General features: G+C 41.4%; 1 protein-coding gene across 2 annotated transcripts in view; it reads right to left on the minus strand.

The window, feature by feature from the left end:
• Positions 1-297: 297 nt before the first annotated feature.
• Positions 298-27,524, minus strand: part of LRRC8C (leucine rich repeat containing 8 VRAC subunit C) — a 79,614-nt gene continuing 52,387 nt past the window's right edge. For both annotated transcript variants that reach the window (XM_041749764.1, XM_041749765.1), the window contains exon 3: positions 298-2,762. In XM_041749764.1, the coding sequence (XP_041605698.1) occupies positions 489-2,762 (2,274 nt within the window). In that variant the 3' untranslated portion in view covers positions 298-488. The remainder of the gene's footprint in view (positions 2,763-27,524) is intronic.

Below are 27,524 nucleotides of genomic sequence, written 5' to 3' on the forward strand. Positions count from 1 at the left end.
GACTTGGCCAATGCAGAAGGCAGCTGGTATTACAAGAACTAGCACAGACTCCTTGGCGTATACATGATGAAAACAAAAGTAAGGACCCTGTACAGGTGTAAACAAGCTAAAAATGGCATTGGCAAAATATCTCTTTCAAAAATACCAAAAAGCATGCAACTCAAGATTCCCTCCCTTCCATAAGAGTGAAATGACAAAAAAACAAACAAACAAACAAACAGATGGAACCATCTGTTTCTGTCAGTAGAAAACAATAATAGATACATCAGGTTCCAGGACAAATAAAACTTTAAAATATTAATGTTGAAAAAATACAATTAAATTTTTATTAAAAAATACACACTCCTTACTCAATCTTGTGTACATTTTGTTTTGTGTGAAAGAGGAAAAAAAATAAAATAAAATAGGAAAGGCATCAAGACTACCTAGTTATTTATACTGTATTTGGTAGAAGCGCGTTTCGGTCAAGCTTTAAAGCAAAAAATCAGTTATTCTGCTTTCATTTGCTCCCGGACATCGGAAGGCAGAGTTTCAAACAGAGCATCCTCCACCACGAGCCCGGCTCGCTTCAGGGCCCGGCAGTCGCCCAGTTCGGGAGGGAGGATTTCAAAGTGATTGCCCTTCACGTCTAAATAGGAAAGAAATAATAAGTTTCCAATTTTCGGTGAGAGTACCGATAGGCTGTTTTTCCCAATCTTCAGGGTTTTAAGTTTCTTGCAGAAGTAGAGTTCATCTGGAAGGCTCTCCACTTTGTTACACGTGATGGAAAAATACTGTAAACTCTGTAGGACTCCGACCTCCGGTGGGATGAACCGAATGTCATTGTAGGACAAGTCCAAGTATCGGATTTTGTTGCATAGGAAGAGATGGGAGGGCAGCACCTCTATTTTGTTGTGGCTGAAGGCCAGGCGCTCCAGGCTGGTGAGTTTCTTTATATGCTCTGGGATGTAGGTGATGCTGTTGTGCCACAGTTTTAGCACTGTCAACTTCCTCAAGTGCTGGAAGCTAACGATTTCTTCTATAGATTTCAGGTTATTCTCTTTGAGGTCCAGTTCCTGGAGGCTCAGCAGGCTGAACACGGCGTGGGGAATGCGTTCCAGGTCGCAGTGGACCAGCTCCAGCTCTGTCAGATTGGTCATCTTCTTTAAGTTGTTGAGCATCACCAGCTTGGTGCCGTCGTTGTGTATGCACATCTTCTGGAGGTGGCTGGAAACGTCCACCACTGCCTGGGGGATTTTGGAAACGTTGCTTTTGATTGAGAGGATTTTAAGGCTTTTGAGATCCCGCAGAGACTCAAGAGTGACATTTCTGGAAATATCATGACTTAGAGAGCCAACCAGATAGAGCTCTTCCAGATTCCGGAGCCCATACATCCAGGGGGGCAGCTCCCTCATATCATCAAACTTGACGCTCAAGACCTTGAGGTTTTCCTTCAGGAAAGAGAGGGCTGCGCTGTGGATCTTGACAGAGCACTGGTGCAGCGAGAGCTCCTGGAGATTGTCCAGCTGCGCGATGGTGGCGGGTATCATCACGTTCTTGATGATTTCAAGCTTGAGAGACTGCAACTCCGTGATCTCAAAAACTGTGTCTGGAAGGCCAGAGAGCATGATCAGAGGCAGTTCCAGCCGGTTGTGGGCGTTCGTCTGTAGCTTCTGCCTCAGTTTGTCGGGAGTCCACTCGTTATTTAAGTTCAGCTGTTTTAATTTGTTCTCGCTCACTTCCGACAGGAACACCGCAAATCTCTTGGAATACAGTGGGTCGTACTGATCTATCATATGAAGCATAAAAGCAAAGTCATTTTTCACGTCTGGAATATCATCAATTCCAGTCTCCTGCCGGACATACTCGAAAGAGTATTCCCGTAGAGAACGGTAGAACAGCCAGTATAAGGTATAAAGGCACGTCAATCCGTAGATACTTACGAAACACAGGTAGCAGAAGGACAGTTTGGAGAACAGGTGTGCCATGGTGTGGTTACAAGAAAAGTTCTTATATCCAGTCATGTCCTGAATGTCGACATTACAGTCCACCGTAAACTGAACCTTGGAGACCAGGGCGCTATTATAGGCAATGATGATGAGGAATTTTATGACCTTAAGGACAGTCTGGCGAACATACATAGCGTACAGTATATCGCCTTCTTCTACGTGCAGCCTGAACTTCTTTACCTTCTCAAACAAGGCCTTTGCTTGCTCCCCTTCCTTCTTATCCAGAGCTCCTGCAGTGGATTTGTCAACCACGAACTTCTCGGGAATTGACTTTAAGGACTGAGAGTTGACCAGGCTGCCTTCTGGGCCAGACTGGATGGTGTTGGACCTGCTCATGTTGTTCTTCCTGTTGTCCTTCTCTTCTGAGTCCTCCCCAGACACTTCTGATAAAGCCCGGGTGGTCCACGGAGAGTCAAAACACTTGCCCAGGATGGAGATGAAATGTTCTATTTTGGAGCTGGAGCCAGGGAATTTGAACCAAAAGTTGCTGCAGAGCATGAAGACCAGGGTATGGATGAGGACAAGGTAAGGGAAATACTTGGCATACCAGTGGAGGGCTCGCTCGTAACACATCTGGTTTATGAAACTGTACTGCTGAAGATCCAAATCTGTCTTTAGTCCTTTCATTTCCACGGTGGCGGGGTTGGTAGGAGATGGTTTAGGGGGAGGCAGCGGGGTGGTGCTGGCAACTGCTTGCGAGACGTTTGAAACGGAAGAGTGATTCTGAGAAGGTTGAACTCTTTTCGGAAGGCAGATTATCTTGTCTTGCATGACCTGAAACACAGAAGTAATATTTTCAAATTATATTATTCAAAGAGCTCTGATAATGTCATTAGTGTGAAGAAAGCAGCCATAACATCCAATAAATGTCCATTTCCTTTGCCTGGAGAATGCAACGTTCGATTCCGGCACCGAGATTTTATTCCCTGCCCATGTGCTGGGAAAAAGAAATATCTGACTTTGCTCATCATGTGTAAGTTATGACATAAAACACAGCGGTTTTCTAGGCCACAGAAGAACTCACAACAAAATAAATATTTGAGGAACGCTCATGTATTTTAAAATTTTGCATTTCTTCCTTCACTGGAGCCTGGGAGGATCAGTCATTGGTCTGGGAAGTACATCCCCTTATCAGACTCGATCTTGAATTGGACGGCTCCCAAGATTAGATGGGCTTGCATATGAGAATCAACAGGATTGGCAGCAGGAAATGTTGGAAGAAATTCCTGTCTTTATCATTTCCCCTTTACTTTCTGCCCATATCCTGGACTGCATGCATAGATGGATCCAAATGGCCTTCATAAAATGGGAATTCACTAAGCTTTTATAAAAACCATTTCATCTCTCTGCTCCATAGTAAAATAATTAGGTTTCAACTTGCTGGCTTTTCACACAAAATGTTACATTGAAAACTTTTATCCTTCCAGCAATATCTTAATTTGTCAACAACAACAACAACAACAACAACCACCCAGTAAATCCTAAGAATGTCCAACAGTCTCACAACACTGCTTTTTGGGTAAGAGAGAATGCATCCTTTTTATTTTATTTTTTTAAAGATTTTATTTATTCATTTGAGAGAGAGCAAGCATGAGAGCACAAGCAGGGGGAGCAGCAAAGAGAGAGAGGGAGAAGCAGGCTCCCCCCTGACCAAGGAGCCCAATGCAGGGCTCGATCCCAGGACTCTGGGATCATGACCTGAGCCAAAGGCATATACCCATGACCTGTTGCGCCACCCAGGCACCCTGAGAGTGCATCCTTTTTAAAGATGAAGGAGTATGAGGCCAAATACTCTTTGAACAACCTGGAAAAACTGTCGCTAGGGGGTTCAGAGGGGGGTTCAGAGGGAACCCTCTGACAAACAGTTCAGAGGGAAAATAATAACCAAGGAATTGACAGCAGTAACATGTGGAATCAATAATGCAGGGAAAATCTACTTGTACCTTAAAATGTCAAATGGCTGGAAATCCATAGCTTTCAGTGATTCAGCAACAACAAAACATTTAGCGATTTTGCTAACAAATAGCAAAGTCCTTTATATCGATTATAGAAGCAGAAATTGAATCCATTGCAAAGTGGGCCACTGTGGCAGGGGAATGTGATCACAAGTTGGTGACAGGAGAGATACAGCCCAGCAGACAGAAGTACAAGGTCTGACAATGGAAGGGAGCAACCAACATGGAGCAGAGTGCCCAATGCAAAGGAGACCACCAGCATGTGTCTGCTGAGAAAAATGAATGAATCCAGAACCGACACTAGAACTTCCAGTTCTGAATTGCATATGTCTGGTGTGTTGCCCATCCTGGGGGCAAAGGTAAGGATGGTGATTATACCGCTGACAACAGAAAACTTCTACTATGTTTAATATGCAACTGACCCTATCCTAAAAATATCACGGGTATTCATCCTTTTAATTGTCACCTGAATCTGATGAGGCAGGTACTCTTATTACTCCCATTTCATAGATGAGGAGACCAAGGCCCAGAAAGGTTAAGTTACTAGCTAATGCCATCTTGCTCAGGCCACCTGGACCCAGAGCTCATTTTCCTATTTTATTTTACTGCATTTCTAGAATTAAACCAAAAAGATCCCAACCTGACTTTATCATAAGTAACAAATTTCCTTATGCAAATTATGCCCTAGGAAAAGAGCTTCTTCAATACTGTACGCAAATAACAATGAAAGAAATGAGGTTAGGGGAAGAAAGGAAATCTCACTATAAAACAGTTTATAACTATAAAACAGTTATAAAAGCTCTGTCCTGGAAGATAAAGCAGCGAGCAATTACTTACTATGTCAATCAGAAGAAGCAATCACACACGTGACTGCATTTATAGAATTCAGAGATTACAGAGATGTGAGAACAGAGCAGTGGTCTTCAAGTGTTTTTAGCACTTACCTATGTCAGAGAAAAAATGCTGAGCGTGCCCACTCAGTATATGTATGTCTTATTCATAATTACATCCATAAAGTATTGTCAATCCATATGTGAAATATTAGAAAAGCATAATTCCTTTCCCTTGAAGCTTAAAATAAATATAGGCATACCTTGAAGATATTGCAGGTTCAGTTCCAGAGGACCACAATAAAGCAGATATTGCAACACAGCAAGTCAAATGATATATTTGGTTTTCCAGTGCAGAGAAAAGTTACATTTACATTAGACTATAGTCTATTAAGAGGGCAAAAGTGTCAAAAAAAAATGTACACCGTCATCTGTGCTTTCAGCAGGTCATAATCACTAGTCACAGATCACCATAGCAAATATAATACTAATGAAGAGGTTTCAAACATTGCAAGAATCACCCAAATGTGACACTGAGACATGAAACAAATGCTGTTGGAAAAATCGAGTCAATAGACTTGCTCGATGTAGCATTGTCAGAAATCTTCCATTTGTGAAAAACACAGCATCTGCAACGTGCAATAAAGGGAAGTGCAATAAAATGAGGTGTGCCTGTCTAACTAAAAGTTTTCGTTTTTATCTCACATCTCAACGCAGCATCCTTTGCATTTCTGGGGGAGGGGGTGTCAAGGACTCTACCTCGGAAACCCCTGGAATAGAAAATAGCAGGGAGGAAGTCCAGACAAATGCCAGACTACCCTGAAGGAATACAGGAGAAAGAGAAGTAAGCAATTCAGTGTCTGGGGTCATGTTCTGGATGTTTTCCCATTCACGGTCTCCTTTAATGCTCCAACAAGTCTGCAAAGTAAGCAGAAGGTAGGGGCTGGAGATGAGCAGGGGAAGGGAGCGCCTCCCTGAGCACCTTCGCCAAGAGTGACACCTGTGAGCTGGTGTTAAGGTGGCATCTTCAGCGTTGTGAAGAAAACACAGAAGAATTGGTTTGTGCAAGGAAAATCAGTTAGAAGGTAAAAAGGCAGCCAGGCACCTTCTTCAAGTGCTAACTCCGTGCCAAGCACCCGGGCAGACGCCCTGGCCTGCGGCCCTGCCTGCACCTCCCCAGCTTGCTCCTAACAGTGGAAGACGACGGACCTCTGGAGCTTGCCTTTCTGGGGCTTCAGGTTATGCGCTGCACACGGGTGCCAAGCAAGGGGCAGGGGTGCGCTGAAGTCCTGCTGTACTCCCCGCGGCGGGATGGAAGCCCCATCCTCTTGCGGCTGTCTATGGTCACAAGGTGGGGATACCTTTTTATATTCCGCACAAAGGAACCTGACTGGCTAGCACCTGCCATTCTCCCCATTCTGCAGAAGGAAAAGACCAACTCACGTTCAGAGAATGTGCATAACGTGTCCAAGTTCACATAGCCAGGAAGTGGTAGTACGGGAATTTATTTTTTGATTTATATTATTATTATTTTTAATGATTTTATTCATTTATTCATGCGAGACACAGAGACCTGGGGAGCCCAATGCGGAACTCAATCTCAGGACCCCAGGATCACGCCCTGAGCCGAAGGCAGATGCTCAACCCCTGGGCCACCCAGGCGTCCCGGTAGCACAGGAATATGAACCTCACTTCTGTCCTCCTACCACTGCATGCGGCTTCTCATTTCACCAGGCTTCATGCGAGGAGGGCTTCAGAGAACAGCCCAGGGCAGGGGTGGGGACAGAGCTGATCTCCCTCAGTTCCTCTCAGTCTCCTGATGCCAGATTTCCCCTTCGGTCTTCATGAAGACAGAATTTTTTAAACGTGCTCACTTAAAGCCCAGGAGGAGAAGGACGGTGATCTGTTTTCCAGCAGCTGTTAACTAATCAGAAGTGAGCACAGAGTAGAAAAAATGCTGGAATTCAGTTCCTAAGAACAATAGGTGCTCCTGCTGCTGAGAGAACATTTCCTAAGAAGATTCTAGCAGGGGCGCCTGGGTGGCTCAGTCGGTTAAGCCTCTGCCTTCAGCTCAGGCCCTGATCTGGGATCCTGGAGTGGAGCCTCACATGGGGGCTCCCAGTTCATCAGGGAGTCTGCTCGTCCTCTGCCTCTGTGCTCTCTCCTCTTCTTTTCTCTCAAATAAATAAATACAATCCTTTTTAAAATTTTTTTCATTTTTATTTTTTAAAAATATTTTATTTATTCATGAGAGACACGAGAGAGAGAGGCAGAGACACAGGCAGAGGGAGATGCAGGCTCCGTGCAAGGAGCCCCACATGGGACTCGATCCCGGGTCTCTAGGATCACGCCCTGGGTGGAAGGCAGATGCTCAGCCGCTGAGCCACCTGGGTGCCCCCTTTTTTTCTTTTTTAAAAACAGAAGACTCCAGCAGAGACACAGCTCAGAGGAGAATTCCCAGAGAGTGGGGACGCAGGCAGGTCGCCTAATTCATGTCTAAGAAAAGGAGCAGCACAGGTAAGGAGTCCACCTGCAAGAGCAGACAGGAGGGTTTGAGCGTGAGATGGCCACAGGGCGGAGGCAGGAAGTGGCCCTGCACGTTCAACACACACGGTGCTTCTGAGCATTGCAGCCTTGAGAAGAACTGGGAGAAGGATCTGCATTCTCAAAGGGACAGTAAAAAAGGGAAAGACAGACAAAAATAAGGCAGCCAGGCTCCCTAAAACAGCAGCAAGAACCACAACAAACGGCTCAGGTGTTCTGTGGTATCTTTGTAAGAAGCAGCAGCTCCTAAGAACTTGAAATCTTTTTTGTTTCATCTTTCCTGCTTTTTTGAGAAATTTGTTAATTAAATCTATATACCTCACTTCTCTTTAACTTTATCCGGTCATTTAAAGGTTAGAGCACCAAACAAGCCTTACAGAAAGGCTGCAACACGAATTTCAAAGGAGTATCAGGGTTCCAGGCTGCTGGTCTGTCTGGGGGGTGAGCAGGGAGGAAGCCCCCCTTCTGCTCACCACCAGCGCTCTCTCTCTCTCTCTCTCTCTCTCTCTCTCTCTCTCTCACACACACACACACACACACACCACAATGCGTCAACAATGTAGAGGAATTTCACCATTTTCATCCAGAGGCAAGCCTCAGAATGCCTTTGGAGGAAAAGGATTTGGGAGTAGGTGCTAGATGTGTGTTTGGGCAGGAAAAGGGAGAGACTGGATGGGGAGGGACATGGGGTCAGGAAGAGGAAAAAAATGGAAAAAGCAGGACAAACAAGAGAATCCAATCCAAAATACAACAAAGTGAGAAAGTTACTATCCTCGAGGCGGATATGAGGATAATTCTTGAATAAAAAAAATCATCTGTGTTAAGGAAAATGTCTAATTTGGTTTGGGAGCCGGGAGGGGGAGGATACAGAATAAGGTGAGTCAGTGACAGCAAAGGTCAGGTGAAGCCATGGCAACGAAGATGGTTGACCCTCCTCTATATTGGGATGAACAGGCCTGGAGGTGGGAGGAGGTGAGTCAGCAGAGCAGAGGGGCCAGAATCAAAGAAAATAGGTCAGGCAACATGTTAGGAGGCTGGAATATATAGTCATTATTTCTATTTTGAGATATAAGTATCTTTCAGTCTTGCCCAAAACTTTGGTAAAATCTGCTACGCAGACCCAAGACACACACACAGACACAGAGACAGACACATACACACACACACACATACCACACACACACACACACACACACACACACACACACAGCTTTTATGAGTAAATTTCAGAAAAATCACAACAAAAAGGAACAAAATTTCCTGCTGGGATCAAAATTGTACAGACAGGGAGAATTTGCCTGGGATAGTAAAAATCTATAATCCAAACCATTTCCATGGAAGCAGGAACAAGGACCATAAGAACCAAATCTTTGGGCAGCCCAGGTGGCTCAGTGGTTTAGTGTGGGCCTTCAGCCCAGGGTGTGATCCTGGAGTCCCGGGATCGAGTCCCACGTCAGGCTCCCTGCATGGAGCCTGCTTTTCCCTCTGCCTGTGTCTCTGTCTCTTTCTCTCTCTGTATGTCTCTCATGAATAAATAAATAAAGCCTTAAAAAAAAAAAAAAAGAACCAAATCCTTCCAGGAGTCCCTAGACCTTGGAGACGGCCATAGGGCCACAGACTGGAATTTGATCCATCATGTTCTAGATCTTCAGGAGCAACTGATGTCTAGGTGACAAACATATAAAATGCTCCTTAAGGCCTTACAGTTCAATGCCCCGGAGGAATAAAAATATACATGCCAAATCGTCCCGTCACTGTGATAATATCTAGGCAATGTTTCTGGAAAAGAAACCCAAGGGTTTAAGGGATTGCAGAAATGGGCTCAGTAAAATTTGCATTCATAAATTCTCACTTGTAAATTATTTCGAGACAACATAACAGCTGTTTTTAGGGGGGGGGGGAAATATGGAGCTCAGTGCATTTTTGAGACAAAGAAAGCAAAAATTCAAGCTCTCTAAGTAAAGGTAACAACCCAGGCAAACTATGCCTGAAGTGCTGCTCAGATCTAGGAAAAGAAATCAACTATTTAAGACCATAATTGTCGAATTTATGTAAGCAAGGAGATGCATTTTTAAGTGAAATACGCCTCACACAATCAATGCAAAATTAGAAACTTTTAACCCTAGTTTTCATTATTTTAAATCATTAATGGTCATGCCTACATCTTTGATTGTATAATATGGCTTTGATGATAGTGATTTGATTCTCAGTACTTTGTCAGAATTCTAACATCCACTATTATAATGTAAAAATAAGATCTACTTCATTTAGACAATTTCCAGAAAAGCGATGCAGTGAAAAGCAGAACCCACCTGGGGTATACCAAGTTGAAAAAGCATCTCATTTGCATGAAAGAGACACCAAAGAGCTGATGTTAAAACAAAACAGAACAAAACCAAACCACTTAGCTTCAGAGAAGCTGCTTGAAATAACAAAGACAGAGCAACCTAAGTAAGTGCCAGCTTATCGCTTACATGCCAGAGATAGAGATGACATTGACCGGAGCAGTAGGCCGAGAGAGCCATAGTCGTGTGCGTCAGGAGAAGTCAACCACGCTGGCCTATCCACTGCACGTCAGACAGTAGGTTTTAGGGATACCAAGAACAAGGAGCCCTTCAAGGTCAAGCACAGGGGAAAGACAACTAATCAGGAATCGGTGTGGTAACTGTTCAAAAACTCTTGCTTGCCTTTCACAATGAATTTTATAGTCAACTCATCTAGATCCAGAATGGGGGGAAAAACCCAACAACCCACCTTGGTGGTATTTTTATTGGAATTACGTTACATTTATAAATTAGTTTAGGAAGAACTAACGTCTTTACGGCATTGATCCTTCCTCTCCCGCGGTGTGTTTCCATTTGTTCCCATCCAATTTTATGCCTTTCAAGAGTGTCTTACAGCTTTCCTCACATAGATTTTGGACATTGGTGTTAAGTTATGCCCAAGTATTTTTATTATTTGCTAGCACAAACTTTTTTTTTTTTTTTTTTTTTTACACAGATGGTAGAGTCCTCGTTTCTTCCTTCCCTCCCTGTGCCATTCCTTAGTAAGCCCTGGTCGGTCTGGAGCACACTCTTCCAGGTCTGTCATCTGTGCATTTTCATAAACAGGACATAAAAACACATGGAATCTTCCATGCGAATCTTACCTGAGCTTTTCCCTCTCATTCTATGTCCTGAAGACCTTAACACGTTGGCACATAGGGCTCTACTTCATTTTAAGGACCATAGAATTCATAGTTGTGGATATGCTATAATTTACTAAAAACATCCCAATGATGACATGCATTTAGGGCATTTTTCTATTGAAACCAATGTGAGTGTCAAAAAATTGCAAGCCGTCTGACTTTACACAGCATTCTACAACATGGGACAGAGAACTGATGGGCGGTTGCCAGGGATTCCCTGCAAAGATTTGGCACCAGGGAATTCCTTGGGGTACTGAGATTCTTCGGTATCCTGTTTGTGGTGATGATTACAGGCATTTATGCAGGTTTTAAAACTCAAAGATATATCTTGTTTTGATAAAGAGTGCATTCCTGAAAATGCCAGGACTAAATGCCACTGAATATTAAGTACCTCACCAGTTTTTTTTTAAAAAAATATATTGTTCTTTCATCTATTTTGCATCCTTGTCTGCAATCTTGTTTTATTTTTTAGGTCTCTCTCTCTCTTTTTAAAAGATTTTATTTATTCATGAGAGACACGGAGAGAGGCTGAGACATAGGCAGAGGGAGAAGCAGGCTTCCCTGTGGGGAGCCCGATGCAGGACTTGATCCCAGGACCCTGGGATCATGATCTGGGCCAAAGGCAGATTCTCAATCACTGAGCCAGCCACCCAGGTGCCTCATTAGGTGTCTCTTTTATGAATTTTTTAAAAAATCCAAACTAATCATCTCTTTCTTTTTACAGTGAATTTAATCTATTACATTATTTTGTTCACTCATATTTGGATATTTACTGGTGTGTGGATTTCTGTATTTTTTTTTAATTATATCCTTTTCCTTCCTTCTTCCTGCCTTCTGCTGCACTGATAACATTTTCCACACCTCCTATCTCCCACCCTGCCTCACTTGGTTAGTAACGTCTAGAAAGAGGCTACCTATAATTTCTTAAAACACAGGCGTTTAAAGTTTTCAGCATTGTTACCCTGCTCCAAGCATGTTTGAACTACCCACTAACCATCTCATTTTGTTGTTCTTGGGGTTTGTTGTAGTTTTCTTCTCTGAAACACACATTTAAAAAAAAAAAAGACCTACAGTTGGTTGAGCTTATTTATAGATTTAGTAAATCATGCCCTCACCAGTTTTCTTACTTCCTGCATCTTTTCTCTGGGATCATTTTCCTTTTGGTTGAAGTATATCCCTAATAATTCTTTTACCAAGGGTTTGTGGATAGGAAGCTCATATCCCTTGTGTATCTGAACACGTTTCTATTGCTTTTATTCTTGAATAATAGTTTAGAAAGTTATAAAATTCGCTGTTGACAGCCATTTCCCTTCAGCATTTTAGAATACCATCCTGTCTTCCTCTGGCCTCTATTTTCACTGCTGGGAAGCCCGCTGTCACCTCGAGTTTGTCCTTTAGTGGGCAATCTATCTTTCTCTATGGAAGCTCTCAAGATTTTGTCTTTAATCCCAGATCTTCTATAATTTCACTTTAATTTTGAATGGATGTAGATTAATCCTGCTCAGTATCTGTAACTAAGGACTCAACTTTATTTAATTTTGGAACATTCCAGCAAAATTTCTTTAAATATTGCCTCCACACTTGCTCCATCATTTCTTCCATTTTTCTTCCTGTAATTCCTATTAGACATATGTTAGAGCCTCTCAATCGATCACCCACGGGTGTATGTGTGCTTTCTAATCCTCACCTCTCTCTGTGGTTGGCTCTGAGACTCTTAATTCATTACTTCTTTTGCAGCTGAGCATATAGTCTTATTTTTCATATTTTTAAATTCAGTGACTTTTTTATTTCCAAAGTTTCTAAATTTTTTTAAAAGATGTTATTCGTGAGAGACAAAGAGAAAGAGGCAGAGACATAGGCAGAGCGTAGGACTCGATCCCAGGACCCTGGGATCATGATCTGAGCCAAAGGCAGATTCTCAACCACTGAACCACCCAACCATCCAAATGTTTTATATCCACTTGCTCTCCTGTCATATCTATCCATTTTTAAATATCCTATCCTTATCTCTTTGACCACTGTATGTATATTTATTTGAACTTCATTATATGTTTCAAAATGCAGTTTCACTCAAGTGAATCAGTGTTTCAACGGGCAAATTTTGTTGAGAGCCTTCTCAGCATTGTTCTCTTCCTGTGCTCTGGGGGTAGGAGGTAGGCTGGTTCTGAGATGGAGATTGTCTCCCACCATCCCTAGTGCACTCTTGTGGTTTCCTGCACCCAACCCCCAGCCCCCCCAGCCCCCCATTGGCCCTTATCGTGGTATCCTGCTGTTCCAGCCCTATGTCAGGGTCTCACAGATCCGGGTGGGAAAGAGCAGGCGGGCTGGCTCAGCTCCTGCTTAGAAGGCGCGATCTCCTCAGAAGCACCAGCCCACCATCCAGTTACTTGTCATTCTTTTCAGCTTCCTTTCAGGAGCGGGGGCCCTTTGGCTTCCAACAGTGACCAGACTCTTATCTTGTTTTGTGCATTTTTAGCTCCCCTTACTGGCAGGAACTGAGCCCCTGGCTGCTACTGCCTGCTTTTGGCTAACAGCCGGCAGTTGCTTTGGCCCCACTCATTTTCCATTCCTGTCCTGTTTTTGAGTCCATGTATGCATTTTAAAAATCTCTTTTTATGCTTTATCATGGCTATGTACATTGAGCAGAGGGAGTGTTTTAAAGTGTTAACACTTGCTTTGGTATCTTTTCCAGAAGAATGTGTGAGTGTGTGTATTTTATTATAAAAATTTAGTCTCAGGATGAACATTATGAAGAATCAGCATCGCTTGGGTAGTGCCAAACAAGATACACCTGTCATGCCAAATTCCTCTCCCCAACAAAAAAAAAGGCTGAATGTCTTTATACATCTCCCAACAACAGCATATGAGATACGTATTTTCCTACCACCTCAACAATTAAGTCCATTACTCTTTTTCTATAGATTAGAACACCAAAATTATTTCTCTAGTTTAGACTTTGAGTCATAGTTACGACTATATTATAACTGAAAAAAGTGAGAAAATTTGCTGCATATGACAAAATGGCAGGTGTCATCCCAATATGCTAACTTGTGATCCAAGCACATTCTTTAGATTGTGGTTGATCCTTTAAAGAGATCATGCTTTTTTCTTTTTTTTTTTTTTAAGATTTTATTTATTTATTCATGAGAGACACACAGAGAAAGGCAGAGACACAGGCAGAGGGAGAAGCAGGCTCCATGCAGGGAGCCCAATGGAGGACTTGATCCCAGGACCCCAGGATCATGAGCTGAGCCAAAGGCAGACGCTCAACCACTGAGCCACCCAGGTGTCCCTAAAGAGATTGTGCTTGCACTTGGTTATGGCCTAGTTACAAACAGGTAGACAGCAGCTACAAAAAGGTAGATGGGCCAGTATAAAGGTGATTAACCTTATCCTCTTCCACCCCACAGATTCACATAACAGCTGATTCCAAAGGGTTCTATCCTCCCTGCAGCTAATCATCCAGATTTGCCCCCAATCTGAAGATCAAAAGAATCTCTCCAAACCGAAGAATGACCTAGCAAGAAACAGATCCTAAAGACCTATCCCCTAGGGCTTATTCAGAGATACTAAGGATAGAGTAGTTTTCATTTTATCAACTAAAACTTCTTGAATATCTTACTCTATGCTAAGCATCGTAGGAAAATCAAGGAGGCATAACCAAGGTTTGCTGTTCTAAAAGCACTTCCAACTCTACTGGAGAGACACAAAGAGCCATAAGAAAAGCCAAACAGGGGAGCACACAAGGCAGTATAAACGCCAAATGAAGGGTGTGGTAAGTTGAGTTAGCACTCAGGCTTGGAGTGGGCAGGGGAGGCTTCATGGGGTTGGGGCACCTTCATTTAGACTCTGAAGCTACTGGCTTGAATAGGTTATGGGAGGGTAAGGTCAGAACCTCAAGGTTCCAGAGGCAGGGACACAGGGCTACACTTGGGAAGAGCAAGAGAAAAGATGCCAGAGATCGAGTGTGGCTCTTCCTCTCTGAGGTAGATGCATTTCTCCCCGGAGGAGGGATAGAGATGCAAGGGAAGGAAGTTAATTTTCATGTCTCTAAGTTATCAGTTAATGTACAAACTCACTCTCCCAGAAACAAGGTGCTAGAAGATAAAGCACCTACTCTCAAGAGACAGTATTTGCCTCCAGCAGTGACAGGATTCATTCCGAAAATGCAGATGTTGTTTCAGGGCTAACCCCCGGAAATACCTTAAGTACAAACAAATCTTGATAAGAAAGAAAAAGAACTGAAAAACGTAGAAAGGTGGTTTTAAAGGGGGTGACCATCTAAATGCTTTCATTCTCAGCAAATGTCTGATTCACACGTGTTGCTATTCTCCGAGGCCAATGTGCGTGGATTGGGGGGCAGGGACCACTGGAGCACAAACACAGACATCCCCGAGCACCACACACGGCATCCCTCTCATCAGCACAAGCCAGCGCCTGTCTCAAGGGGAAGTGGGAACACAGGCTGCGAGGGTGTGGGGTTCCCTGCCTGCCACATGCACGGTGCCTGACTTCTCCTAAAGGATGGTGCTTAAAACTTATATGATGGGGGCGCCTGGGGGGGGTTCAGTCGGTTAAGCATCTGCCTTCAGCTCAGGTCGTGATCCCAGGGTCCTGTGACTGAGCCCCCACATCTGGCTCCCTACTCAGCGGGGAGTCTGCTTCTCCCTCTGCCCCTCCCCACTGCTTGTTCTCTCTCTGTCAAATAAGTAAATACAATCTCCAAAAAAAAAAAAAAAAAAACCCCAAACTTATATGATGGATGATGGACAGGGAACATACTGTGTACAGAGGAAGGGTATAGCCAGAGAGTTAAAAAAAAGAGAGAGAGGCATCTGTACATGACTAAAACCCAGGCATCAAGCACATCTTCTCGAGTTAAGCATTATCAGAAATCTCTGTGCTTGAGAGAATAAAATGCCATTAGTCTGGTAGAAGAATTAAGCACTGAAAAAGTTACAGCATAGTTTCCTGAGTCATAACTATACAGAAGGAGGATTAAGGCTAAGCAGAACTGCAAAGGTCTTTTAAGCCCTGGTGTGCCCCCTATCACAGCACCTAAGGAAACACGGCATCATTGCTCATCATTTCACCTCCTAGACCAGGAAGCTTTTTAAAAGTGGCCTCATCCTACTAACCCTGCCCGGCAGGAAATAGCTTTGCAATAAATATAAGGTGGATAAACAAACACATTTTCCCACCCAGGGAAACAAACCACAACAATGGCAAGTGCACAATTTTATAAAATCAGATGCCAGTGAGCATCTGGAAATATTTGGCTTCTCGCTACCATCCTCTGAGATGAACCAATTTGTTTCACACACATCTTCCAAATTGCCCAGTGATGTCTGCCTACTGATTCCTAAAGCCCGAAGTTAGTGCTTACTCTTAGGCACCATCTATTTATTCCTAAATGAAAAGGAAACCAGCACATCTGCTTTAGGATCATGTCTACATTGGACACTTCCCTTAATAAAGGTGATTCCTCTATCACTGTAAATACAAACACACCGACTTTTCGAGGGTAAGGATGACTACACACACTATAAATGTTATTTTATAATTATTCATTTTTAGAGTGCGCACCTGCACGCGTTTGTGAGTACATGTCTGTGTGCGGGGGCGAGGCGGGGGTACAGAGGGAGAGGGAGAGAGAATCCTAAGCAGGCTCCAGAGTCAGTGTGAGACCCAGCTAAAGGTTTGATCTCACCATCCTGAGATCATGACCTAAGGCGAAATCCAGAATTGGTCACTTAACTGACTGAGCTACCCAGGCACCCCAAATGTTAATTTTTTTTAACCTCTGGTTAGCTTGAGACTTTCCAGACATCAAGGATGCTCTCATTTCCTGTAACTCAGCATTATCTACATTGTGTTTTCTTCTCCTTTGGAGGCCAGCTGCTCCAGGACACAAAAGGAATTAGAAGAAAAGAAATTTTAAATAAGGCAGTGGAACTGATTCAAAACTGTTTTCATTTTGCTTCATGGCATTTTTCCATAAGCCAAGTGGACTAGTGAATTATTTGATTCATGGTAATTTAAGATTTAAGTGGAAAGCATTTCAAAGTCAAAAACCATGTGAGAAAATTTAGTGGATATAAAAAAAACTATGGTTAAACATTAGGAACCGACAGCTAATGATTCATAATAGAGACAGTTTGTTTCAGTTGCCTAAGGAATTTAAAATATTTATAATTATGCTCTTGAAATAATGAAGGGAAAGCTCTTTTTGAAGCAATTTCCAGGCACTAAAATCTCGTTCTGTACTCAACTGACTTATCCCTGGACATCCTGCAGTTCACCGATAAATCTGTGAACGGGAGTAAGATGAAAGAAATTGGTGGTGTCCAAAGAGAAACAGCTCCTCTGGACTAGCTATACCATGTACAAGCCCCACAAAGATGCATAATTCTAAACAAGGCAAGCACCCAAACATGCATCAAAAAACTGTACCGAAAGGATTTTTTTTTAAAAAAATGATTAATTTTAGAAATTTACTCTAATAATCAAAGAATAAATTGCTACAGCATTCAGCAAGCCAAAGAATGAAACCAGGGCTGTGGTCAAGCTTACGTGAAGGAACAGCTGGTACGTCTCTAAGAAAGAATACCTGTACCTGTTGCGACATTGCAGAAGGCTTGTAGGTAAGGCAAGACTCAGGGCAATCCTTAGTCACTTAGGTTCGTTGGATGGTAGGACATCATCATGCTCTTTGGAGGCTAACCTATCTGGACTCCAGAAATATCATGAATTTGTATACGAAAGTTTCCACACATTCCAGGCAAACAGGTCTTTTACCACATAGGGTCAATTTCAGTTACAGATCTTTCTCTGACTCGTCTAGATGGTTGAACCCTGGGCAGAACCCAGGACTCTTCTTTGTTCCCCCTTCCTTCTCTCTAGAAGAAATAGCGCTAATGGTAGCATTAAAGGAAAAGTGGTGAACCTAGGTGCTCATAAGGTGTGAAGGCTCTGGGTTCAAGTGGCAGGAGCTCTCAAGATTAGTTTGTCAGGCCTCTCTCATTAGAGGGTCCCTCAGGAGTCACCACTTTGAAGTCTCTTTTCTATCTTGAAGCTGGTGTGATATGATGGGTTTGGAGCTGCCTTTCTCTTGGAAATGGACCATGTCCTAGGAGGGCCTGGGGAGGATGGCTCACACAAGCTCTCCCCCTGGCTTTAGGGTGAATTAGCAATCTCCTCTTCCCCTCCTCCACCTTCCCCTTCCCATCGGTCTCTTCCTTGCCTGAGTGTCCCCTTTCTCACTCTGGGTAGGCAGAGATTAAAGTGCAGGGAAAGAGGATAAGCCAGCTTCTTGAGGTGCCCCCATCCCCTTCTTGTCCAGATCACATAGCCTTCAGTGCTTAGGCAAAGGAAGGCCTTGTGACTTACCTGATGTCTGGCTTTGCCCACCAGGAGATGGACAGAGTGACTTTGGGGCCAGAGCTGAGCTTTCATCAAATGTTCTTTTGCCTGGTTTTGTCCTCTACCCAGGTCTTGTAAGGCCCTCTGGGAGAGGGAAGAACTGAGCATTTGGTTCTTTATCTTAGACCTTTCTCAACCTGTTTACCAGAGAACCTGACTAATCACACTTAGGGCTTTAAGGAAATGCACCAGATGAAGACATTTGAAGTCTATCGTTAATGAGACTAAAAAGAATACATTTCTATTTTACCACCACTTTTTTCACAATAAACTGTAAAAAGGAAATGATGCCTATCCTGCTCATTTAATAAGACTGAGGCTCAGAAAAGCAATGTGTTTTACCTAAAAATCTATGAAAGAGTTCATGTTTTCTGTTTGAAGTTTGGAGGAAGGATTTAATTTTTCTCTTTGAATTTACTTGATGTAGTTGAAATTATAAAAATCAACCCAGGTTTTGCATCTCCAGTAAGCATATGAGGTTTCTTGCAAGGTAAAATGATGATGTAATTGATGGCCTGTTTATTAAACAAAAGACTTGTGGTTGATGGTGCAGAATTTCTAAAAATATAAAATTAAGTGACTAACCAATACAATCATGCACAAAAGTGAGTCAGAAGAGATCCAGAAGATCTCTACATTTTCTCATCACACATTAAGCATTTTTGAGTCCAATGATCTAGCACCTACATTTTATTTTTTTCTTCCTCTTTTAGAAAATTATTTTATTTTTTAAAGATTTATTTATTTATTTGAGAGAGAGAGAGCACATACAAGCAGGGGAGGGCTGAGGGAGAGGAGAGAGAGAATCCCAAGTAGAGTCTGAGTTGAGTGAGCAGCCCTGATGCAGGACTCGATCCCACAACCCTGAGATCATGACCTAAGCCAAAACCAAGAGCCAGTCACTCACCCAGCTAGCCACCCAGCTGTCCCTTAAACTAAGTTTTTATTTTAATTCCAGTTAACATACAATGTTCTATTAATCTCAGGTGTATAATATAGTGATTCAACAATTCCACATATCACCACAGCATCTACATTTTAAAAGTGAACATCAACATCCCAAAACATAAGCTAACATTTTGAACTTAAAGTTTCAGAGCCTTAGCTTTAGGCATCTGTGCAAAGAATCACCCCAGCTCTTAAGGACTAAAATACTTTGAGGAGGGAGACATCAGCTTAATTTTAAAATAGCTGCCCCCAATATTGCCAGTTAGCATAGTTTACTTCTTAGGAAACCTAATCTTTAGAACTTGCCATTACATGATGAAAAAGTCACTATGAATATTTAAAAGCTGTTATTCTTTAGGAAGAAAAAGTGCTGTTACATCAAAAAAACCCTAAGAGTCTTTATTTGCTAGAATCTTCCAAGTGCATATACATTAAATTTTATTTTGCTTTACAAATCTTATTGTTTGTAACACACCATAAACTTTCTTCTCTTAGGAATATAATTTAGATCGTATATAAAATATTGACAAACTTGATTTCTCCACATAGTCTTAACAGTTCTTCCTCCTTTGTAGTCATTGCAATAAATGGTCATTGAAATATGAACACACACGCATGGATACACACACACACACACACACACACATACACACTGGAGCAATTATCTTGCATTTTAGAAAGGTGTATATGAACATTTATATTTACAACAGTGTAAACATCTTCACAGGCAAGACCAAGTTTTGTGTTGTCAGAACTTAGCATGTAACATAGCATATAAAATAAAATGGTATGATGAATGAATATGTAACTTTGCCTCTCCAATTATTCCTTAAGCTCCTTTGGGGCAGAGATAAAGCCTTAATTATTTTGTTTTCCCTATAAAACTTAACATAGTCCTGGTCACCTGGTCAGCATTCAATAAATACTGTACTTATTTATTCATAGTTTCATGACAAAAATTTCATTGAACAGAATATTTCTCCCTATCACCACATATACTCAAAAAGAAACTAGAAATTAATCTGCCAAGGATGTTATAGAAGAGATTTCTATATTGGATGGGAACTTGTACTAAATCACCTCTAAATTCTCTGACACTTCTGAAATTCTGGTATTTTTATTTTTTAAGAAATTTAATTGGTACAAGACTACAAACTTCAGACAATAGAATAAACCAATATTATGAACGTATCACCACTACTCAAGAAGCATTAAATTTCAAGTTAATTTTTAAAAATCCCTGCAAAACTAAAATATACTAAAGAGATAATGAACATTAAAAAAGCCCTCAAAAGTCCATTTGAAAATTGGTTGTTTAGAATGAAGAAACCATTTTCCCACAAAACAACATGGAGTTTATAGACTCTTAGGAAAGCTCATAAAATCCAACCCCTGGGTACAAAGTCAAGTATTAATACTGTTATAGAACTTAATCATTGCCCATAATACGGTTTACTTTGGGATGCTGGCACTATACTTCTCTGCACAACATCTGAATAAATGGGCAACTGTCTGTATAAGAAAGACCTGGTTTTTACCATGGCTGTCAGTTACAATTTTATCATAAAACAACTACATATGGCCAAAACATAACATTATTTCAGTTCTGTAAAATATATTCCACTGGTCTCACCCAACTGCTTCTATAACTTGCTCTGCTGAGGTGTCTCAATTTCTGGAAGTTTCTTTGCTATAAGAGTATGGAATTTTTTCTATACAAATTTTGGCCCTAGTTTTCTAGTACACGAGGGCACATAACCATATATAAGTCAGGGTGTGTTGGTCTCTCCCTAGCACATTATTGCGATACATTCTCAAAGGATGTTTTTTCCCCAAGTCTGTTGCTCAAACCTAGGGCCTATCTCACTTCTTTGTCACTGGGCTTATGCTAATTATCCTAAGAATGATGCTTCCCCCATGCTTACCCAGTTCTAGAAGGCTATGTTTAATCTCTGACACTAATAAAGGAAGATTATTTGCCATTGGCTGCCTTTTCTACTTTTGGGGGAAGATCTCATTTTTATTAGCTCATCAGTTACCCACACAAAGCTTTCCTCCCTCAATTTATGATTCAGTTTTAAGGTGCATGTTCATATAAGTTTTTTATTAAGACAGACACTGAATTCTTAGAGCTGCTGAAGCATATTAATGCATCCACTCAACGTATTTCTTGAGTGCGTGTTAAGTCTAAGACATGCAGGTGGGCACAAAGATGAATCAGACGTGCATCCTGCCTCTTAGTAACGTCAGTACTTGTGGGAGCAATGAGACACGCTCTTGACATTTTCTGCAACACACTCTGGCTCAAGTGTCAACAAAGGGTCACGCTAATTGCTTTAGCAGTTCATATGGTCCTAGGTTCTGAACCCTACAGAATTAAATTCTTTGTCTTAACTCTCATGAGTCAGACTTAAATCTGAAAGCTTAAATCTAAGACCTCTGATATTTGTGGGAGCATCGTGCTCCAGGGCACTAGTGGTGATGCTCAATTTAGGTTAGTACTAATGTCAAGCCTGACGAAGAGGATGTAAACAAGGAAAACTGCAAGGGGCCACACTCCTTGTGCTCTCTTTGGACCTGGCACCCTATCCTCTTGGGTTTTCTTTGCTGGCATTCTCTGCCTCTAGATACCCACATCCCTTCCTCTATCAGTTCCTTTAATTCTATTCAAATGTCACCTTTTCAGAGAGAACTTCCTTGACCACCCTACTTAGAGTAGGACACTTGTCACTCTCTCGCCTTACATGGCTTTACTTTTCACAAAGCACTTATACTGAATGTTATATTTTAAATTGTTTATTTTTTTTTATCAGGGACTTGTTTTTTTTTTATCACTCTGACCTCACTGCTTAGACTATTTATTACACATGGAGAACAAAGGAACATTGTTTGTATGACACATGGATTCCTGAGCCATTCACTTCTAGAAGGGGATCTCTGAGGAGAGAAAACTCACTACTTCACATGACATTTTCTGAAAGTTCTTGGCTTTTTGAGAGTCTGGGTTTATACTGACCCAAAATCTTCTTTCCTAAAACTCGTGTTTTCGGTTCTATTTGATGTTCTGGGACATGTGAACTAAGTTTAAGTCATTTCAACTTTCCACATGGCAGCCTTTCAAGTATCTGCTCTCTACTCTCACATCCCAGCCAATCTTCTCACCTATAGGCTCAGCATACCTCCCACCAGGCCACAGACAGGGGTTGTGGATTTCTCTCTCTTGTACTGGCCGCAGTCTCTTAAGTTATGGTGTGAGAGATACTCACAAATGGATATATTCTCTCTGTGATTCAAAGGTTTTGGCCCTTTTCCCTAGCTGTTAGAAGCTCACTGTTCCTTACTTAGCACATGGCAAAAATGGCCTCATCTACTCTTCCTTGCTCACTCACCTCTTCATTCCACAGAACAAATGCTGCTGAACACTTACACCTACACCTGCCCGATACTACTCTTGATCCTGGGTGTATAGGATAAATCTGATATGAGGTATGGCCTTATGGAGTTTATATCACCTAGAAGTTATTCTTCCAGCTAAATTTTTGTTTCTGAAACAAAAGGATGAGAAATCTTACAGCTAATGATTCTGCTTGTGAAATTTCTATCTTGTAAAAAAAAGAAAGAAAGAAATTGCCAGCTTGCGGAATACAACAGAAATATTTGCACGGAGGTTTGGAAGTTTACGACTGAAAAAAAGGATGAGATTGAAACGGAGCACTTGATATATATTCTATAAAGAATATTTGAATAAATCAGTTCATATAGTGGGGGGGGTATGTATGTGTGCGTGTGAGTGTGGTAGGGAGAGGTTAACCTCAAGGGCATAAAGTTGAATTATCCATATTCCTCAGTGCATAATATATTATCATTCCTGCAATACCCCTTCCTTCCTCCTTCCTCTCTCTTCTGCCCCCTCCATCTCTTTCTTTCCTTTTATCCCTTTATGCATTCTATTCCCCACCACCACAAGTGAGCACTTGTCATATACATTTTGGTATGAGTTTATCAAATTTCTTGAAAACTCAGATTGGAATTTTATTAATATTGCTTTTAATTCATAAAATAATTTGTGGGGGCTGGGTCTCTTCGTATTCTGTGCTAAGAACATATACCTTTCCATTAATTCAAATGGTCCTATACATCATTTACTAGACATTTTAAAGTTTTCTGTGAAGTTCCTGTGTTTACCAGTTCTAATTGGTATGAATCTTCTAGTTGAGAGTGTTTTATTATGTATTTTTAAAAGTGAGCACAAAACAATACTGGGTTAATTTTTTTAAACTATACAAAGGCTAGATGTTCCAAAACAATAGAAATTATAAAATAAACATAACAAAAATGCAAGAGTTTAAAAGGAAGACAGTATTGTAGAGGGAGAAGGAGTAGCACCTTTTATATTAAACAGAAGACTCCAGATAAAACCTAGAAACCTACTAAACGTACAATTAAAATGTAGTCCCAGTATTAGCTGAATCTTTATCTCAGGGCCCCTGTGTGGATAAGAGGACCCATATGTTGTCAGTGTCCTCAGTGAAATGGGAAGGAGGGGACTTTAAGAGGAACCAAGTGGGGGCAGAGGAGGATTAGTGTGTCTGTTTGGCTGATAAGATTAGAGGACTGGAAAGGGTCTCCAGTGCAGGGCAGTGATTAGAAACACAAGATCATGCCCTCCATATCAGAGCAAACCTATTTGACAGAGACCTTTAAGCACAGGTCTTGGTGACTTATACCGCAGGATCAACAAGAGAGACTAAATATATGGTATATCTCATTTGCTTCTTATAGGAACACACACACACACACACACACACACACACACACACACACACAGTCTCTCAGTGCTGTGTTATTTTTGGGAAAAGATATGTTATTAAACAATCAATAGGTAACATGATCATAACAATCCATAATGGTGAGATAAAAGGAAATGTTCCTCATTTACTAACTGGCATTGGATGGCACCAGATGATTTAAGAAAAGCATTTAGATTCACACTCATTTAAACCTAAGAGGATGAGGATGAAAGGCACTTATACATTATTCTCATGGCCAAGAATTCATGGTACATTAAATTGTCAAGGTGATAGATGACAAGAGTAAAGTTCTAGGGAAGATCAAAAGTATCAATCTGAGTAAACCATGATAACAAGAAAGTCCTAACTGAGGCATATTTTAGTTAGACGCAACGGGGACTTGGAAAGTGTTACCCTTACGGCATCAACCACCATCCTATGGAAATGGGAAAAGTTGCTCTTGAAAATTATTTTAATCATCAGATGATTTCTGTTTTATACTCCTCAAAGGCCCAAAGTAGACTGGTGACATGAGGGTACATAGAAACTTTATAAAACATATCTTAGATGAAGGCTTCATTTTAAGTCTACTCACTAGGGTCATCTGCTCTTTCATCAGAATTCGGAGTTTCACCTAAAACAATAGGCTAGGGATCCCTGGGTGGCGCAGCGGTTTAGCGCCTGCCTTTGGCCCAGGGCGCGATCCTGGAGACCCGGGATCGAATCCCACATCGGGCTCCCGGTGCAAAGAGCCTGCTTCTCCCTCTGCCTCTCTCTCTCTCTCTCTCTCTCTCTCTCTCTGTGACTTTCATAAATGATTAAATAAATAAAAATACACTTAAAAAATAGGCTAATTAATCTAAGTAAGAATTTCTGAGTCTCTATCTCTAAATTCAAATTTGACAAAAGAAAAAGATCTGCTAGAAATCCAGACAGTATGCGACAGAGGGTAGGGGAAGGAGACAAAAGCCAGAATTCTGGGCACATTATCAAAAATGAACTTCTCGGGGATCCCTGGGTGGCTCAGTGGTTTAGCGCCTGCCTTGGGCTCAGGGTGTGATCCTGGAGACCCGGGATCAAGTCCCCCGTCGGGCTCCCTGCATGGGGCCTGCTTCTCCCTCTGCCTGTGTTTCTGCCTCTTTCTCTCAGTGTCTCTCATGAATAAATAAATAAAATCTTAAAAAAAAAAAAAAGAACTTCTTTGGAATCCTTTGAGAGTCTCTAATTTTTATCACCTGCACTTTACAGCGAACTGCCTTGGAGCCTCTTCATTTGTATCTGCCGTGGAGCCGACACCAATGGCTCTAACTCAGAGAAGCAAAAGTTACCTTCAGCGTGTACCCCAAATCAAGGTGGGGGACCGACTCTGACCACCAAGCTCAGGTGTACCAAACTCCTCTCCAGTGTGACCCTGCTGGCCAGACTGATCCTTGGTGATTGGGTCAAGTCCCTAAGGATTTTTTTTTTTTTTTTTTTTTTAGGTGCTTTCAAGTCATTGAAATTATTCTCTTGGCTTTCTTTTCTTTCCTAATTCAGAAAGCAGGAAATGTCTTTCTTGTGTAACAGTCACAAAGCAGTCCCCTTGGACTTCCAGGGGGCTTGTTTCTTCCAGTTCCTGTTTCTGGTTTCTAACTACTAACTCTATATTTGGTAACAGCCTGCCTGTGGGCTGTTTGGGATTTGGTCATAATAAGATAACCTGGAGTCGCTGAGCAGAGATCTAAAGCAATCTTATTTTTCCAGGAAGCAATGTGTTGACCTTTCAGGATTTGTTCCATTTTATTGAGTGTGTTGAGTTTTGAATAGTGTTGTTTATAGCACAAAGTTGGGTGTTTACACTACTGGTCCTTAAGGCTGTATGACTGTACAGGAATAGGACACGTAGAGTCTCCTGGTTTATAAGGACTTCGCATTTGCTTCTCATGTGGACTGATGTAATCTAAGGAATGCTTTTTATACATGATCTTATTGCACGGCAGCCTTGAAAATAGCTACTTGCTTGGAAATGGGCAAATATTTGTCAGAAGAGTAAGACCAGCATGTTTACTGTAATCTTTTTACATCAGAGCAAAAAAGTGAACACTGAGAACAATGGGTCAATAGGTAATGACTTCCTCCTTTCCCCAGGATTTTCAAAATGTATGGTGTTAAACCTATGTGAACACAATATATTTTTTACAGATTCTACTTATTTTAGAGAGAGAGAGAGAGAGAGAGAGAGAGTGTGTGTGTGTGCGCGCACGCGCGCACACAATGGAGAGGCAGGGAGGGAGAGGGAGAGAGAATCCCAAGCAGATTCCATGCTGAGCTCAGAACTGAGTGGGGCTTGATCCCACGACCAACCTGGAGATCAAGACCTGAGATGAAACCAAGAGCCAGACGCTCAACTGACTGAACCACCCAGGCACCCCTGAATACAATATTTTCGGAATAAATGATCGACTTTTATTTGTCATTGGAAAAAGCCATTTTGCAAAGAGTCAAAAAGTCATTGGACTACTATTTTATTACCACTGAATGCTCTTGTAACCCTTCCTTATGTAGATTTTGCTTTGTCATATTTTTGAACCATAAGAGTAACTTGTTTTATAAATAAGACCAGAAATAATGATCACATTTTCATTTTACAAAAGGAAACCAAAGGCATAAAAACCTATTTTATGATGTGATTTCAATGATTATGTACTTAAACTATTGCCTTGGAATTGGGAAAGCAATTTAGCTTCACAGAGAAGCTTTTGTTTATGAAATTATTAATCATTAATCCATTTCAGAGGATTATATCAGAACTAAAATAAGAGGGCACCTGGATGGCTTGGTGGTTGAGTGTCTGCCTCTGGCTCAGGTTGTGATCCTGGGGTCCTGGGATTGAGTCCCACATCAGGCTCCCCAAGGGAACCTACTTTTCCCTCTGCCTATGTCTCTGCCTCTCTGTATCTCTCATGAATAAATAAAATCTTTAAAAAAAGAACTAAAATAAGAGCTCAAATTCTCCCTCTAAGGAACATTACTTTCATTTGTGATATGGATATATGGGATGTTTTTACTCTCCTAATTAATTTATACCATATTTTATTTCTTGTTTCTTTACTGTTTATTATAGGTTGAAAGTTTTTTTTTATGGCAGATGTATAGTGAATAATCTTTTAGAAAATCTAAGATGTAATTCAGGAATTCACTCTTTTTCTAACTATTTTCCCTTTCAGTCATTTTGCACTTATTTTTATACTTGAGATCCTGTTTCACAAGCTGATATTTGGCCATATGATTGTGCAATTTTAATGCTTCCATACTGTTCCAAAGCAGTGTGCACAAGGGTGAAAGACCCATGCTGAGATCTGAACATCCATTGCATTCCTTTTGGCTTTGGGACAAGTTACCTACGTTTTAGATGAAAATTCTCATCCAAAAAATGGGACTAATCTACCTAAAGTACATGGAGATTCTAGGATAGGTTCCCTTATCAGGGTTACTCAATGGAAATGTTATTACTACTCTGGATAGGCCAATTCTGCTGTGTGGGAATGACCTACCCATTGCAGGATGCCCCCTAAAAATGCCACTGGTACCTATTGATGAGGGCTTTGTGAAATGATCATACTATGTCTTCTGTTTGTGCTTTTTCCTTTAACATACATATACAAAACATACGAATGTACTACATATATATATCTACTGAACCATATATATAATATATTATATACTATATACATATATATAATACATATATATTAGTTCTGTATATTCATTCATTGAGACTTAGCTCAATTTTCATCTCAAGTCCCTAACTTCCAGCAGCTGAGATGACACCATATTCAATGCTCTCGAAGTCTACCGCGATTAAGGTGCTTACACATGAA

Source organism: Vulpes lagopus, chromosome 3 (genome assembly GCF_018345385.1).
Source record: "Vulpes lagopus strain Blue_001 chromosome 3, ASM1834538v1, whole genome shotgun sequence".
In the NCBI taxonomy this organism is placed as follows: Eukaryota; Metazoa; Chordata; class Mammalia; order Carnivora; family Canidae; genus Vulpes; species Vulpes lagopus.